Source organism: Salvia splendens, chromosome 7 (genome assembly GCF_004379255.2).
Source record: "Salvia splendens isolate huo1 chromosome 7, SspV2, whole genome shotgun sequence".
NCBI lineage: Eukaryota > Viridiplantae > Streptophyta > Magnoliopsida > Lamiales > Lamiaceae > Salvia > Salvia splendens.
Window position 1 is genome coordinate 8,998,546 of NC_056038.1, and position 15,774 is coordinate 9,014,319.

Below are 15,774 nucleotides of genomic sequence, written 5' to 3' on the forward strand. Positions count from 1 at the left end.
TTCCACGTCCTTGCGCTCCGACTCCTGCCGTTCTGCAAAGTAGGACTTCTTCTCATCTGATGCGCATCTGATCGTCTTCACACAGACGGACCACCTAGGGTATATCCCATCCGCCAAGTAGTAGCCCATATCATGCCGGTTGCCGTTGACGACAAAACTAATGGTCGGACCAACGCCCCGGCACTGCTCGTTGAAAAGGGGCGACGAGTTGAGGACGTTGAAGTCGTTGTTCGACCCGGCTATCCCAAAATACGCATGCCAAATCCACAGCCGGTAGTCAGCTACGGCCTCGAGGATCATCTTGGGATTCTTTCCTTTGTAGCCGGTCGTGTAGAACCCCTTCCAGGTAGCGGGACAGTTCTTCCACTCCCAATGCATACAATCTATGCTGCCTAACATACCCGGGAACCCACCCATGCTTCTCCCCGTGCATCTGCATCAGATCCTGGCAGTCTTTGGGGGTAGGGCTTCGAAGGTACTGATCACGGAAAATTTCAATCACGCCCTGACAGAAATACTTCATACATTCAAGGGCAGTCGTCTCACCGATGTGGAGGTACTCGTCCCACATGTCTGCCGCGCCTCCGTAGGCCAACTGCCTGATTGCCGCAGTGCACTTTTGAATAGGTGTGTGGCCGGGTATGCCAGCCGCATCGTGCCTGAAGCGGAAATACAAATATCGATGCTCCAAAGCGTTAACAATACGCATAAACAGGGTTCTGCTCATCCTAAAACGGCGCCTGAAAAGGTTGGCGTTGAACCGCGGCTCCTGTGCGAAGTAGTCTTCGTATAGGCGCTGATGTGCAGCTACGTGATCACGTTCAATCACTGTTCGGCGGTGACCAACTGGTCGTGGTCGAGGTACCGCCGGCTGCAAGGCCCTCTGCATCAGCCGATCAATCTCACGGTTTGTATAGGCTTCTAACGCTTCGTTCATTCGACGTTCGTACTCCTCGGCATCCACAACACTACCACCACTACTACCACCAATGTTGCTCATTTCCCGTTGTTGATCTTGTACAGAAATTAAAATAGAGAGAGTACTCGTTAAAACAAGTGGTGCGAATGAAAATGACGTGCAAAACGCGTATATATAGTGTTTCGAAAATTAAAAAAAAAATCCCTCGCCGATCGCTCGCCGGTTTGGAGCCCACAATGGCGGCGAGCGGACCGGCAAGCGCATCGCCCAGCGCTCGCGGATCGGCGTGCGCTTGCCGATTTTTTCGCCGAAATGGCGCTCGCCGGTTACAATGGTTCGACGAGCGAACCGGCGAGCGCCGGAGATCGGCTAGCCGGTCCGCTCGCCGCCATTATCGATGCTGTGAGAGAGAGAGATAGAATGAGATTGATAGATTACAATACAGTACATGGGATGGGCTGTCTGTGGTGTGGGTGTCTTTGTTATAATCTGTATAATAATAATAATAATAATAATAATAATAATAATAATAATAATAATAATAATAATAATAATAATAATAATAATAATAATAATAATAATAATAATAATAATAATAATACTAATAATAATACTGAAATGAAATTTGAATTGAAGCATGCTTGTAATGATAATATTGTGGGTTTAATAAATGTGGATATCAAATCATATCCCCTCTTGGGTTGCTTGCCTCTTTGTCGTCTAATTTTCTCTCATTTATTGTAGAGTCTATCCCTAAATGGCCGGTCTTCCAAGCTTTTGAATTTTGACTTGCGATGACGTAAATCATTTTTTTTATAATTGTAGAGGTGGTGAGTTTTATTACTATTTAGTTATGAAATTTATGTCACTGGAGCACCTTAATTTATTGCTACTTGGCGGTGTCATGTGATAGGATTACCGTAAATGACAACAAATTTAGTAAAAAATAAGTAAATAAAAAAGGCCCGACTAGTATAGTTTAATACTAGTAATTTTTTTTTGTAAGAACCTCAATCATTTTATCAATTTTGAGGAACATGAAAAACATAGAGCAGCGGCTCTTACTCTTATTTTAAGAATAGAGTCATGTCAATAATTCGAGAACATAAAAAAAAAACATAGAGCAGCGGCCAACTTATTGCTATTTATTTAAGAAGAGAGTCATGTCAATAATTCGAGATGGAAAATGAATGGAGGAATGTTTTTAATACAATATAGTATTTCATTATTTTTATAGATATTTTTAATAGGAGTAGTTTAGAATATACTGTGATTATAGGTACAAACAGCTATGCTAGAAATTAGAATCATTAAACGAAGATATCCATTTTATATCGGTGGCAAATCTTTGCCTTTGGTGTTGTGTCCAGACATGACATGCTATACAAAATGGGCATAACATTATTAATTTAAAACATCATCTTCGCGCAGAATTTGATTTATACAATAAACATATCGTTAGTAATTATCGTACTAAGCATTTTAAGCGTGATAGAGTTATTACTTAATATATATCAATAAAATCCATACGCTTAGTAAAAAGGTAGAATATATAGTAGTAAAAGTAAAATTAATAAAAATACCAAGTCAACGTTTTCAAACATATAGTATAGTGTAAATAATGATGTTATATAGGAGTAACATACATGAAGGAATTGTTTACATGCGCAAAATAGTGAAACTGATTATTTTATTTTTAAGTTATATGTGCATGTTAAATTCTACTAGTATACATTATTGTTCAGTTTCTTACTATTCAACAAATATAATAATAATAATAATAATAATAATAATAATAATAATAATAATAATTTAACAACAACAATAATTTGTGAACTGACTGTCAGACGCGAGATTCTTAAAAAATACTCCTCCACCTCCTTCTTTCATAATTGAGTCATTTTTTCATTTCAGTAAGTTCCTTCATAATTGAGTCATTTCCATATATGTTAACTTTTTTCTCTTTCCTACTTTACTCTCTCTTACTCCCTCCGTCCGCGAATAGGAGTCCTGTTTTTCCATTTTAGTCCGTCCGCGAATAGGAGTTTCGGTTTATTACTACTATAAATGGTAAAGAGACCTCACATACCACCAACTCATTCCACTCAAATATTATTTAAAACTAATATATATATACAAGTGGACCTCATATTCCACTTTTCTTAACATTTCTTAAAACTCGTGCCGGAATGTAACGAAACTCCTATTCGCAGACGGAGGGAGTACTTTATTCTCTCTACTTTATTCACTTTATTCTTTATTTTCTCTACATTTTCCTTTCTCTTACTTTTTTATCTATTTATTTAACACACTCAACATTCTTTTCTAAAACTCCGTGCCGAAAAGTTTCGCATCAACTATGAAGAAATGGAGGGAGTACTATTACTGCAAGTCCCAAAATCACTTATTTTTATAATTATTATTTGGCTTCAATTATGGATTACTTATTTTAGCATAATTGACCGAGATCGGTAGAAAATTTAATTATTTAACTAAGTCTTGCACACAATGGGATTGTTGGCATACATAAATGGCTAAAACGGTAAAGGGATTTTATTGAAAAATGAAGTCTTGTTCACGTGAAAATAGTTGTGGTCTTGGAAAGCAGCAATTCCGTGATACTGCAATAACTTTCTCTCTTATCTTTTTCAAACATTGCTTTTTGTGGAATTTTATTCTCTTAACGATGGAGATGTGTGAAATGATATCTAATGGAGTACCTTACTTTCCCAAGAGTTGTATATATCATTTGATTTTATAATTTATTAGTATAACGTACATTCACTCTAAATCAGATTTTAAAAATATGCAAATTGTATTAATCATCTTAAATATTACTCCGTATTAATTTTAACAGTCTTATTGTTCACCCTTTCGTATAATTTATCATAGCAAAATAACTTTCCTTTTTTAAATTTGATTTTTCAACCGGCTTAGAAATTATAAACCTCACACTTGTACCCAATCAAGCCGCAAAACAACAAATAATGGTTCGACTGGTTTATATTTGGGGTTGGCTGTCGAGTTTTGCTACTTACAATTCACATATCAAGATATTTTTGAGTTGTCTAAATCTTAAATTAGATGGAATTATATTAGTTAGCCCATCTCCACCCAAGGCATCTTGGGCCTCAAAGTGGGCCAACCTCAATTCAATTTAGTACTCTCTCGTCCCAAAAGAATATGTATTCTTTCCTTTTTAGTTCATCCCACAAGAATATGTATTTTCTAATTCTGAAAAGATTTTTCTCTCTAATAAGGTGAGACTCATTTTTCACTAATAATATTTTAATTACTTTTCTCTCTACCTCTCTCTTACTTTACCAATTTTATATTAAAACTCGTGTCGAACTAAAAATGCATATTCTTTGGGGACGGAGGGAGTACTTATGTTACAAAATGATGAACATTCACATATTTCGTATTAACCTATCCGCTTAAAACCACATTCCATATTGGAGAATTACGTAAAAGTTGCCAGCAATATATAACAACTATCTCAATTCTATTAGTACGAAACCTTCACACACGGGCTTGATTTTTCATTTATTTGTAAAATTAACAATGCCAATAATGATTTTTAAGATATTAGGGTCAAAATAAATGGAAAAACCAAAAAAACTAATGTTCATGTGAGCTATGCTTGTAGTTCTCTGCAAACAAAAAGCTTTCCTTGTGTCTACCGGAGAAATGTGAGCTAAGCTAACACTAATGTTCATGTGAAATGTATGATATGGAGTATTAGAGCATCCACATCCGTGCTCTTGCCAGCGAGTACGGATGTGGGCCCGGCCCCACTTTTTCTGCCTGCTTTTAGGCAAAGGACAACACCTACATCCGTGCTCTTCCGCAAGGACGAGCACAAGGGTCTCACCATTCTATTATTCAATTTAAATAAAAACATTTCCACAAAATTAAAATTCATTAAAAATACCTGGAATAATATTACAAATTACAGTAAAATTAAAAATTACATAATTAAATTCCTAAAAAATAAAAATCACATAATTAAAATCCTAAATAATGAAAATTACATAATTAAACTACTAAAAAATAAAAATTACACAATTTAAGTGTAAAAATGCCCCCGGTGAAGACTAATCATCATCCGGCAATACCCCCAACGTTCTTTGGAGACCCCGTATCATCGCCACATGCGATCGAAGTTGCTCGGGGGTCATATTTGACCTATCGGCCAAATTGAGTTTGGCCAAAGCCCCCCACAACGAGTTGGTGGGGGGTTGAGGTGGCACATAGGGAGCGGGAGCGGGTTCGGGAGCGGGGGAGGATGGAGTCGTGGTGCGACGGCGGTTGGCCGCCGCCTTCTTCCTTCCTTCCGGTCGGCGCTGGGAACCGCTCGGCCGGCGTCGGGGCTACCCAAGTTAGCTCTGACAAGTTGGCTAGCCACGTCTTCGGAGCCGGCGTCGGATAGGGATACCGACCTTGACCGTTTGGAGGAGCCGCTAGAGGAGGATATTACGCCTCCCCTATACTTCGGATGCGACCGCGTCTCCTGCCAAATGTTGAGGTACTTAAACAGCTTTGTAGTTCATGGATTGGTAGGTCGACAAGGCGGAACTGATGATGTCGACCTCGCTCCGGCCGCTCCCCGCTGACTGCTCTTCCTGGAGGTAATACCCCTGGAACGTTTGGATTTCTTCATTGGCTCTGTATATGGCGTTGCGCACCATACTCTCGATGCGCTCGATTGTTCCATCCGGCCGGTTTTCATTGTACCGGCGACAGATGCGCTACCAATAATGATCGCCGGATTGACTCGTGCCAATCTCCGGATCTTCGGAGATTGACAAGAATGTTTTGAACAATTGCTCCATCTCTGCCGGAGTGTACGGTGTGCGGACACCGCGAGTAGGAGGAGTCCGAGTTTGGGAGGGGCCGCTCGACCTCGCTCTAGGCTCGGGTGTCCACCCGTATTGCCCTTCGGGGGCATCTTGGTCGTCGATCGGGTAAGGCCGGTAGCCACTCGGAACTTCAGAACCTTGGGTGTGAGGAGGGGCCGAATATTCCGTTTCCGGACTAGAAAACGGTTGTGAACCGAATCAATCGGGGTTCCAACCGTGGGAGCCCGAGGGGTGATCGCCGTTGCCGGACATTGTTTTGTTGTAAGAGTAAGAGTGAACGAAAGATTGGATGAGAATTGAGAATGAAAATGAGAGAATTTGGATGATAATGGTATAGTGTGGTGTGAATTTTTGGTGTGAAAGTGGGTATTTATAGATGAAAATGTGTATTTTTTTAGGGAAAATTGAAAAATAAATTAAAAGTGGGTAGAAAACGGATATAATTTTTTAGGAAGTGGGAATTTTTTTTTTTTTTTTTAATCGGATTTTTTAATTAAAATCCATTTTTAAAAAAAAATAATTGCCAACGGCTATGAAGCTGCCACGTCGCCTGCTCGCTGGCACGGACGTGCTCGATGCATCGAACAGCGGCAGTCAGCGTCTCCGTGCCGCTGGCATGGACGGACGGTCCTGTTCGCCGTTGTGGATGCTCTTATAATTAAGCAGACAAACTGCATATAGCTCTTATACAGATAAAATTTGTTCATTCATATCATCAATGCATAAACAAAACAATCCCAAGACTGATAGAATCAATATATGCAATTGAATTAAGCAGCATATTAAGTACATAAGAGAGCATCAATAGTGCATGCCAAAAATTTAGAACATAACTTTTTGTAGTAGTATTAAAGAAAAGGTACTTATGAATCATTTTTTGGCAAAGAGTCCCCCAAGGCCGCCAAACCCACCATCCTTCTTCTTGGCTGGTGGCACAACCACCGAGTTCTTCCGGTCTCCGTTGCCGGTGGAGGTGGTGCCACCGCTCTTCCCGTCCTCCACCTTCTTCAAGATTGGATCAGTTTCATAGAACTGATCTTGTTTGGTCAAGCTCCCAAGAATAAAGTCCAAAATGCCCTTCTCCTCGCTGCCTCCACCTGAGGATTTTGCTGCTGTGGCTGCACTTCTTACTCTTCTTTGAGGGGTAACTATGGGAGAAAAGAACATGTTCAAAGAAGACATTTTTCTTTCTATTGAGTTTTTCCTGTTTGAGAGAGAGAATGAATGGTGCAAAAAGATTGTGTAGACAATTACTTGACTTGTTTCAAGCACAACCTCTCCACAAGTGTCTTATCCTCATTCAATCATTTTCTCTTTCTTCATTTTTCGTTTTTCTTTATTTATACAATTCTCAAGAAGAAAAGATCATGTACAGAAATGTAAGGCTACGGCGCATTACACTGTTTCATATTCGGTCCACATATTCATATAGGTAAATACTAGTTGTTACTTTCACAATCAAGAACTCTGTAATAGTAAAAACAACCAAAAAATGTGTCCAATTTTATTTTACATACACGAGTAAAGAGTACGATGCATAGCACAGTTGCATCTTACTCACTCTTTGGCATCTCTGTTTTCAAGCAAAATAATAGTACTACTAATAATCTAATCTCTCTCTCCAATCTTTTCTTTCAAAAGCAGAGCTATACACTCTTAGCACACCTCAAAAACTGCAAACTACAATTTGGGTGGCCAAAAAAGATGGGATATAAACTCTTTGCTTGATGATGAACATCGAATTGCTCAATACTCATATTCACCAGTAAAAATGGTTCGACCCCATTAGTGGCAAGATCATCATATCATGTCCTTACCAGACTTGGGTCCAGTTTCTCCAATCCAACTTCCCGATTGATCTGTTCCTTGAGACTATTACTCTGAAGTCAAAACCCTTTCTCCGGCTGCTGCTGTTTGTCGTTTTGCCTCCTTCTGATCCACTAGTTTCTTCATGCACATTTTCATTCTGATTGTCAGATTCAGGCACACATCCATCCAGAGGTGGCGGTGCTTCAGCAATGATGCTTCCAAGCATCTCAATCACCTCACTCATTTTTGGGCGCGACCTGGGATTCTTCATGAGGCATTTGTTGGCAAGAGATGCAAGTCTCTGGGCTGATTTCATGCAATTCTGCCCCTCAAGTCTTTGGTCGAGGATCAAATGGAATTTTTTGGGATCAGACACGTAGGGTCTTACCCACTCCAAGAGCTTCTGCTCACCTCGTGGCAGATTTCTTTCCAGCACCCGTCTTCCTGTGATGAGCTCGTACAGCACAACACCAAAGCTCCATACGTCACTCTTGGCAGTTAGCCTGCCTGTGTGCACATACTCCGGTGCTGCATAACCAACTGTGCCAACAACCTGCACAACATATTCAGCCAGACAAATAATGTCAAAGAACTAACTAAGAATCAGGATTGACAAAAGATGCTGAATCAAGAAATGGGACTCACTGATGTGGAAACATGACCTGATCCAGCAGCTGGACCCTGCCTCGCCAGTCCAAAGTCTGACAATTTTGCGTTGAAGTCTTCATCTAAGAGAATATTTGAACTCTTGAAGTCTCTGAATATTAACTGCATAAAATGTGAAGGTGGATCAAGAGAATCCCAAGAGTTAGAAATGTAACTTGAACACCGCAAGACCTATTTATATAACTCGAATTAAACCCGGAATCACACCATAAAGGAAGAAGAGCAGTCAGATGAAGCATATTCCGATATTTTGAATTTCAACAAAGTTTGAGTGACTAGTGTTCTACAAATGAAGCATGTTGCCAACTCAAACCCATATATCTATCCACTAGAACCTCTCAACTGGTCCATAGCAACTAGGAAGGGATTCTATAACCAAAAAAAGGTAGATATTAATTTCTAGAAACAGTTTTGAATTCATTGTCATCATGAAACAGTTAGATATTAACCTCTCAACTGGTCCAGAGCAACCATGCTTCATTTTCCTTCTAGTTATTTTCCCAAAGTTTTGCATTCATTGTCATTACGAATTATTATGGATTTATGGTTCTAGAATCTGAATGTTCCAGCAAATGAGGATATCCCATTCCTCCTCCACCCCGTCTTTTTGGTCTAAAGCACGATTGTTTAACAAATTAGCTGTGAATCATTTCATGCAGAAGGGAAAGCCTCAAAACATGGGAATAAGATCGAGAAATATTATTAAAGCCTGTGGCTAGTTAATGTCAATTTATCATCAAGCTTCCATATATTTTCACTCACAATCTGAACAAAATGTTACTCCCTGATTAGCAATTTGCTTGCTGAAAGCATCATATATATCCAACACTTCACTTTGCACTGATTACGATAACAAGTACCTGAAATTCCATTTCTTCGTGAAGGTATGCCAAGCCACGGGCTGCATCTTGAGCAATCTTCAACCTGGTTAGCCACGAGAGAGGAGACGCTAAGCGGTTCAAGAGATGGTCCTCCAAGCTTTTGTTACACATAAGTTGATAGACCAACAGCCTCTGAATCCCCCTTTCATCATCAGCAGCACAATACCCAACCAATTTTACAAGATTTGGGTGATTGACTACACCTAGAAAATTCACCTCATTTATCCATTCCTTGTGCCCCTGATAACTAGAATGCAAAAACAAAAATCCCAAACACCGTAAGCTAATACTTTAATTAACAGCAAAATCTACGTAAAAATCTTAGATATTATAGTGATACAACATTCATTGCCCCATAATGCAGAAAGGAAAGCTTGATCGTAATCAAAACCTATTAATTTATAAGTAAGTTGCTGACTGTCTAATTTTACCCCCTTTTTTCAATTTGTTTATGCGAATTAAGGATAAAATGAATTCTTAAGCAGTGAAAAGCGTGCCTGGAATCCATTGCGATTCAATTGCTTGATGGCAACATCCATCTCCGGGTCGGAATCGGCGACTCTGAGGCGGCCCCGGTAGACGCTGCCGAAGCCGCCCTCGCCGATGACGAGAGAGCGGCTGAAGCCACGGGTAGCCGATTTGAGGTCGGCGAAGGAGAATACCCGCAGATGATTAGCGCGGCCCTGAGTTAAGAAATCCTGGAACAGGTCGGACGAGTCGGCCCAGTCGCGGCGCGACTCGGTGTCGAACTCGGAGCGCCTGGAGTCGAGGTTGGTGGACGCCACGCTGAGGGAGCGCGCCCACGAGACCTTGCGCGAGACCTGCTCGTCGTCGTCCCCTCCGCCGGTGGTGAAGTGGAAGCATTTCATTCTAGTTTAGTCGTCGTTGATTGTCTGATTAGAGAAAAAGAGGGATGGAAATTGGAATACTGGAATGGTTGGGGGTTGTTTGCCGCTCTTGTTGAATTGGAGAGTCAAAATTCGATGGAGATAGCAAGATTTGACTGTTATGGATAGAGCATTTTTGAATTGGATCGAAGAAATGGGCGTTAGTTTAGATGAAAAGGAAGTTGAGAAATTGCAGTTAAAAGTAGGAATCGACAGTCGTCACGAGAAGTGTGCTGCATTTCCTTTGAAACAGTCAGCGCGCTCTGCTTTTATTTGTCGTATCATCTTAACTTTTTCAAATATAAAATCTTATATTTTCCAAGTTATTAATTACGTCTGCTAACAATTACGACTGGATTTCATGGTTTCTAGATAAATGAGTGATTTAGCATCCTCATCCATGCCCCTTGCTAAGAGTATGGAACTGGGCCACACCCATTTTTATTCATTTTTTACTTCACGTTCTTCTCCAAAAGCACAACACTCACATCCATATTCTTCCGCAAGGACATGCTCAAGGGTTCCATCATTTTATTATTCAATTTAAATAAAAACATTTCCACAATATTAGAATGCATTAAAAATACCCAGAATACTATTACAAATTACTAAAAATTAAAAATTACATAATTCAAATCCTAAAAATTAAAAATTACATAATTTAAATCCTAAAAATTAAAAATTACATAATTAAATTCATAGAATTATAAAAAAAAATCCACTACTCGTGGCCGAATTTCGCCCAAATGTGTTTGGTTAGGTCTTCTTGTAGCTCAATGTGGGCTTTGGTATCGTGCATTGTGTGTCTTGTTTCGATCCTCTCTCGCACCGTCGTATGCACACATCGGCGTGGGGGAGACCTTGCGGTTGAGCTTCCGGCTTCATCCTCGCCGTAAAAGTTAGCCGCCCTCGGTCATTCGTCAGCTATAATCATGTTGTGCAAGATAATACACGTGTACATGATGTCGGCAATATTCTTAGAGTACCACAACAGAGTCTGGGATTTATATATGTTTTTGGGATTCAAAAAATTTCAAAAAATTTTAAAAAAAAACGGTAATAAACGGCTATATTTTTTGGGAATCAGATTTTTTTTTATTTTTTGTATTATTTTTTATTTTTTTTAAAAGAAAGGAAATTACAACGGCAATGCCGTTGGCCAATCACACGCTGCCACGTCGCCCTGCTCAGCGACACGGACGTGCTCGAATATCGAGCAGCGCCGTGCCGTCGGCGTGAGCACAGCGGCGGACACGGGTGTGTCGGGCTGTCGGCACGGACGTCGTCCGCCCCATCAAGCAGCGATGGGGATGCTTTAACGACGACATAAAAATTTTCTTTTAAAATTCTTCTACACAAAATAATTATGTTATGCTATGACAAATTTGTTTATAGTAAATTATGGTTAAATGAATATCTACTTAAATTGCAATTAGAATCTTGCTTGGGTAGTTGTAGATAGAGGCTATATATCTTCATTAAATTATAAGCCAAACTTATACGTGATTAATGAGGTTGGGTAATCATATTAATAGCTATGTCATGTTAATCGAATATCTACAACTATATAGTAAGTTCTCACCAACTACACCAACTCGAACCAATTGCAACAATAAAAATAGTTATCTCCCCATCCACCTTTCCATCCAAAATATATCATTCAAAACAACTTATAATCTAAACAAAAAAAAATCAAGGTATTGGCTTACTATCTTACTTAGCCACTACGTTTGGCTGCAGCTTCACGAGAAAGCTTATAAGACAACATTTATTTACTATAGATGATGGTGAAAATAATTAGTGTGATTGTCAAAGTGTGTAATTCACTCTTGGTAATAGTATTTGAAATTATCACGGCCTCGATCAAACTTTTTTGTTCTTTTTTACTTTTGTCTTCAAACACTATTAACTTTTATAAGATTTGAGTGGTACTTTTGCACCGAAAACAATGTCAATATGATTTATGTTAGATAGCTTGTGATTTAATTTACGTAATTATGTCGTTGGAAAAGAGAGATAGATGCGCTTAGTCACGTTCCATATTGATTATAGTCTCACTCTCACCCCTCAAATCACGTAGTTACATCACTTTATGTGTAATAGACTTACCAAAGTTTTATTATAATAACGTGCGGTTGTTGTAACATATACATGTAATAGTAGTGGAGTACTATCTCGAAATGATACATTCGTATATATTGCAAGTGTGGTTTGTACTTTTACGGTTTAGTTGTGTGTTTTGGGTATTTTTTTTCAAAACAAAAATAAGTGTGTATTTCAAATATTAAGAAAACTTTAATTCAAATCAATTAGTACTACTATCAAAATGATACCGTTGGTGATATAAGGCATTAGTTTTATGAACAAAAATTTAATAAATAACTATTTGGGTGTACATGTTAAATTTAGGCTATATTAATTCTTAGGTTTATTTTATTAATTTATTTCATTTCATTTTGAGAAAAGAATGTGCTACTTACTTTATAAGTACAAGTTTATTTAAATTGTTTAATGTAAGCCTGTAGCATTAATGGGCCACAAAGATTAAGGCGAGGCCCAATTTAGGGCATATGGCCGAGTCCTAATTACTAGTGGTGAATGATCACAAACAATAGTTAGACTCTTAGGGTGCGTTTGATTGATATGATATTATTGTGTATGATAGGGTAGTTGAATAGAGTTTTACATGAAAGTACTGATATAAATATCTCATTCGGATGTTTGGTTACCCTGATAGTGTACCTCATATAACTTATATGGTTTTTTGTTGGGCTAATACAAAACACTGATAGGTCTGATGATTGACAAATATGCCCTCATACACATTTTGTATTGACCATTTTGTCCTTGAAAACCCTATGTTATACCCGGCCAAATCAAAATGGCGCCCAAATTGAATAGCCGCGCGCCTCTCTCACATTTACTTCGACTAGGCAATGTGTGGAGTCGATTAACATCTAGCAACTCATATACAAATCGTCAGAGTCGGGAAGAACTACACCAGTAAGTTTTCGTGTATTTTGCGTACCGCTGCAATCGTCGGAAAGTTTGAAATGTTCTGATAATGTGGTGTGTGGTTATCATTTGCAAACTCCTGGTGCATATTATGATTTGGTGCAATGCTTCCGGTTAATCTGAATTTGTAGAAATTAAAAGAAACACAGCGTTAACTCATGGTTCATCTCTAATTTACAGAATTTAGGCCTTGTAGCTTGATTGATAATAAAGTCCTAAACAAGGATGCATTTGTGTAGTTTGATTGAAAATGTTTTTGGTGCAGTATCCGTGCGCAAACCCTAGAAATCTACTTTTGGAATGGCCTCTCAGCGGCTAGGAGTTAGCGAGGAAGATGGTAGCCGGAACAATTCTTTTTTGGGTAATGCATGTTAATGGAATTCCATTTTAATGAAGAAGTTTAGTTGTATTCCGACTCAGGGAGTGACGCACAACAGTTATGCGTCGTTATTAATGAACGACGCACAACCCTTATGCGTCTTTGGTTAATGACGCACAAGGGTTATGCGTCGTTCAAAGACGCATAAGAATTATGCGTCTTACCCTAGTGACGCATAACCCTTATGCGTCACACTGGTAAGCATTTCCGCCTGTCACCCGGGTGACCCGGGTTCGATCCCCGGCAACGGCGCAATTTTTTAAGTGAATAGTATTTGATAAAAATGAGTTATTCTAAACATTTATTTTTGGCAAATAGATATTACTCTTATAAAAGAATTATGCGCCTTTGCCGGGGATCGAACCCGGGTCACCCGGGTGACAGGCAGGAATGCTTACCAGTGTGACGCATAAGGGTTATGCGTCACTAGGGTAAGACGCATAATTCTTATGCGTCTTTGAACGACGCATAACCCTTGTACGCCATTAACCAAAGACGCATAAGGGTTATGCGTCGTTCATTAATAACGACGCATAATTGTTGTGCGTCACTCCCTGAGTCGGAATACATCTAAACCTCTTCATTAAAATGGAATTCCATTACTAGACTAGAACAAAAGTAGAAAGAGCTCGATGGTAGCCCTGTGACAGAGGGTAATAGTGTATTACCTTAGTTTTGGTTGCTATAAATTTCATACACATCGACGTCAATTGTTGTGTTCATTGATTGACTATAACATCGTAGGTAGCAACAATTTGGGTACGAATAAAAATGTGAAATCCGACAGGTCGAGGCACATTTGGAGTGTTCGCGAGGAAGACATCCTAATGGCCACGTTGAAGGAGTTGGCAGCCAACAGCTGGAAGTCCGATAACGGTTTCCGCTCAGGTTATCTTGTACGGGCGAGGGAGGCGATCAAGCGTGAATTTCTGAAGACGGATATCTTGCCTCATCCGCACATCTATTCAAAGCTAACAATGTGGAAGAGGAATTATGGTTCTCTAAAATCAACAAGGATGTCATTTCATGAATAAGCGTGATCATGAAAGATACGAGGAGCATGTTAATTTGATGATTCCGTATTATCTCCTCTAACAAAATCAACAAGGATGTCATTTCATTACGCCTACCTTCACCCCGATGAAGCAGTACACACATTTAACAGAGTGCTAGTTAAACACAAAATCGTATAAGCTGCTAATTCAATCAGAGCTACAAACATAAACACAAACCGAAGGTAAATAGCAGTGAACTCATAAACTCATGTTCTTCTAACTTATTTATAACAAGAAGTTTCGGACTAACTGTCAAAACGCAAGTAGGTGTCCATGAAATCCATCATAAAACCAACATAAGGCAATCAATTACAAGGTCATCAATTAACACAAACCCTAGACACAAATTGATACAGACAAAATAGGAACCAATCAAACATCAGTCCAGATATTATGGCTGACTATTGCAATTCACTCCCAGAATTCACAAAGTCATCTACCCAACCAACGTAAACTGTTACGGACGTTCTCCGCAACGGCCCGGTTTTCAGCCTTCTCTCGCTGCAGTAGCGATCAAGCTCTTCGACGTATTCGAAGAATTGATCAGATTTGCTGATCGGCGGACGTGTTCCGCGAGGGCAGCAATAGACGAACAAGAAGAAACAAGGTTTGTTCCACACGTTAGGTTTTAGGGAAAATATTTCATAAAAAATGGTCAATGAAATACCCTATTTTATACCCTGGGGCGGTTCGACCTAACCTAGTCAATTCGGGAAAGAACCGCAAAGAAAACCCGAACGGGGCTTATAAATCAGGCCCGACTCAACAAGCAATTAATTAATGTTCAAAGAAAAATAAAATACGTAAAAGGAAAGAACAAACTGAATTAATAAACAAAATAGACTCCTACACTCTACTTCTGGAATTTGCTCGGCGGTCGCAGCTTGTCTCGCGGCCTCAAAGTTCTCTTCGGTGCTGCCTCGCTTTCCTCGCTGCCTCTCGCCGTAGACGCTGCCTCGGGCCCCGGCTCCTGTTCGCGTGATGGGGAGTGCCCCAGCTCCGGAAGTGATATCGGGGCAACCGTATCATAAACCCAGGCTGAATCGTCGATTGTAGTCAATCTAAAGTTTCGAATCTGAGTACAGCTCGACGAATTTCTATCTCATTCATTCTGGTTGAATTAAAACTTTGATCTTGGGCAATTCCTTTGCCCCGATCACCACCCCGAGCACCACGTCCCGATCCACCACGAGAAGAAGAAATAATGCAAAACGAAAGTAAAATTTTCAAAAATGAAAGAAATAAAAAATATGTGAATAAAAGGAAAAAAGGAAATAAAATATTGTAAAAAAAATTGAATT

The 15,774-nt window shown here is 39.4% G+C and overlaps 2 protein-coding genes across 2 annotated transcripts; both read right to left on the minus strand.

Moving 5' to 3' along the window:
* Positions 1 to 6,525: 6,525 nt before the first annotated feature.
* LOC121742456 (serine/threonine-protein kinase PCRK1-like) lies at positions 6,526 to 10,251 on the minus strand. Its single transcript, XM_042135592.1, has 4 exons — positions 9,635 to 10,251; positions 9,117 to 9,377; positions 8,236 to 8,358; positions 6,526 to 8,143 (listed from the first exon to the last, which is right to left on the minus strand). Exons 1-4 carry the CDS (start codon positions 10,004 to 10,006, stop codon positions 7,595 to 7,597), a joined length of 1,305 nt encoding a protein of 434 aa, XP_041991526.1. The 5' UTR covers positions 10,007 to 10,251; the 3' UTR covers positions 6,526 to 7,594.
* Positions 6,652 to 6,963, minus strand: LOC121810361. The gene has a single exon (XM_042211152.1). The coding sequence runs from the start codon at positions 6,961 to 6,963 to the stop codon at positions 6,652 to 6,654; it is 312 nt and encodes a 103-aa protein (XP_042067086.1).
* Positions 10,252 to 15,774: the final 5,523 nt, after the last annotated feature.

What these genes read in the sequence shown, in the direction of transcription:
- LOC121810361 (XM_042211152.1), bottom strand. Translation starts at nt 6,963, where the DNA reads ATGTCTTCTTTGAACATGTTCTTTTCTCCCATAGTTACCCCTCAAAGA.
- LOC121742456 (XM_042135592.1), bottom strand. Translation starts at nt 10,006, where the DNA reads ATGAAATGCTTCCACTTCACCACCGGCGGAGGGGACGACGACGAGCAG. An exon ending in TGAATCGCAATGGATTCCAG is followed by an intron (nt 9,378 to 9,634) that starts GCACGCTTTTCA and finishes TCTAGTTATCAG; the next exon opens with GGGCACAAGGAATGGATAAA. An exon ending in ACGAAGAAATGGAATTTCAG is followed by an intron (nt 8,359 to 9,116) that starts GTACTTGTTATC and finishes CATTTTATGCAG; the next exon opens with TTAATATTCAGAGACTTCAA.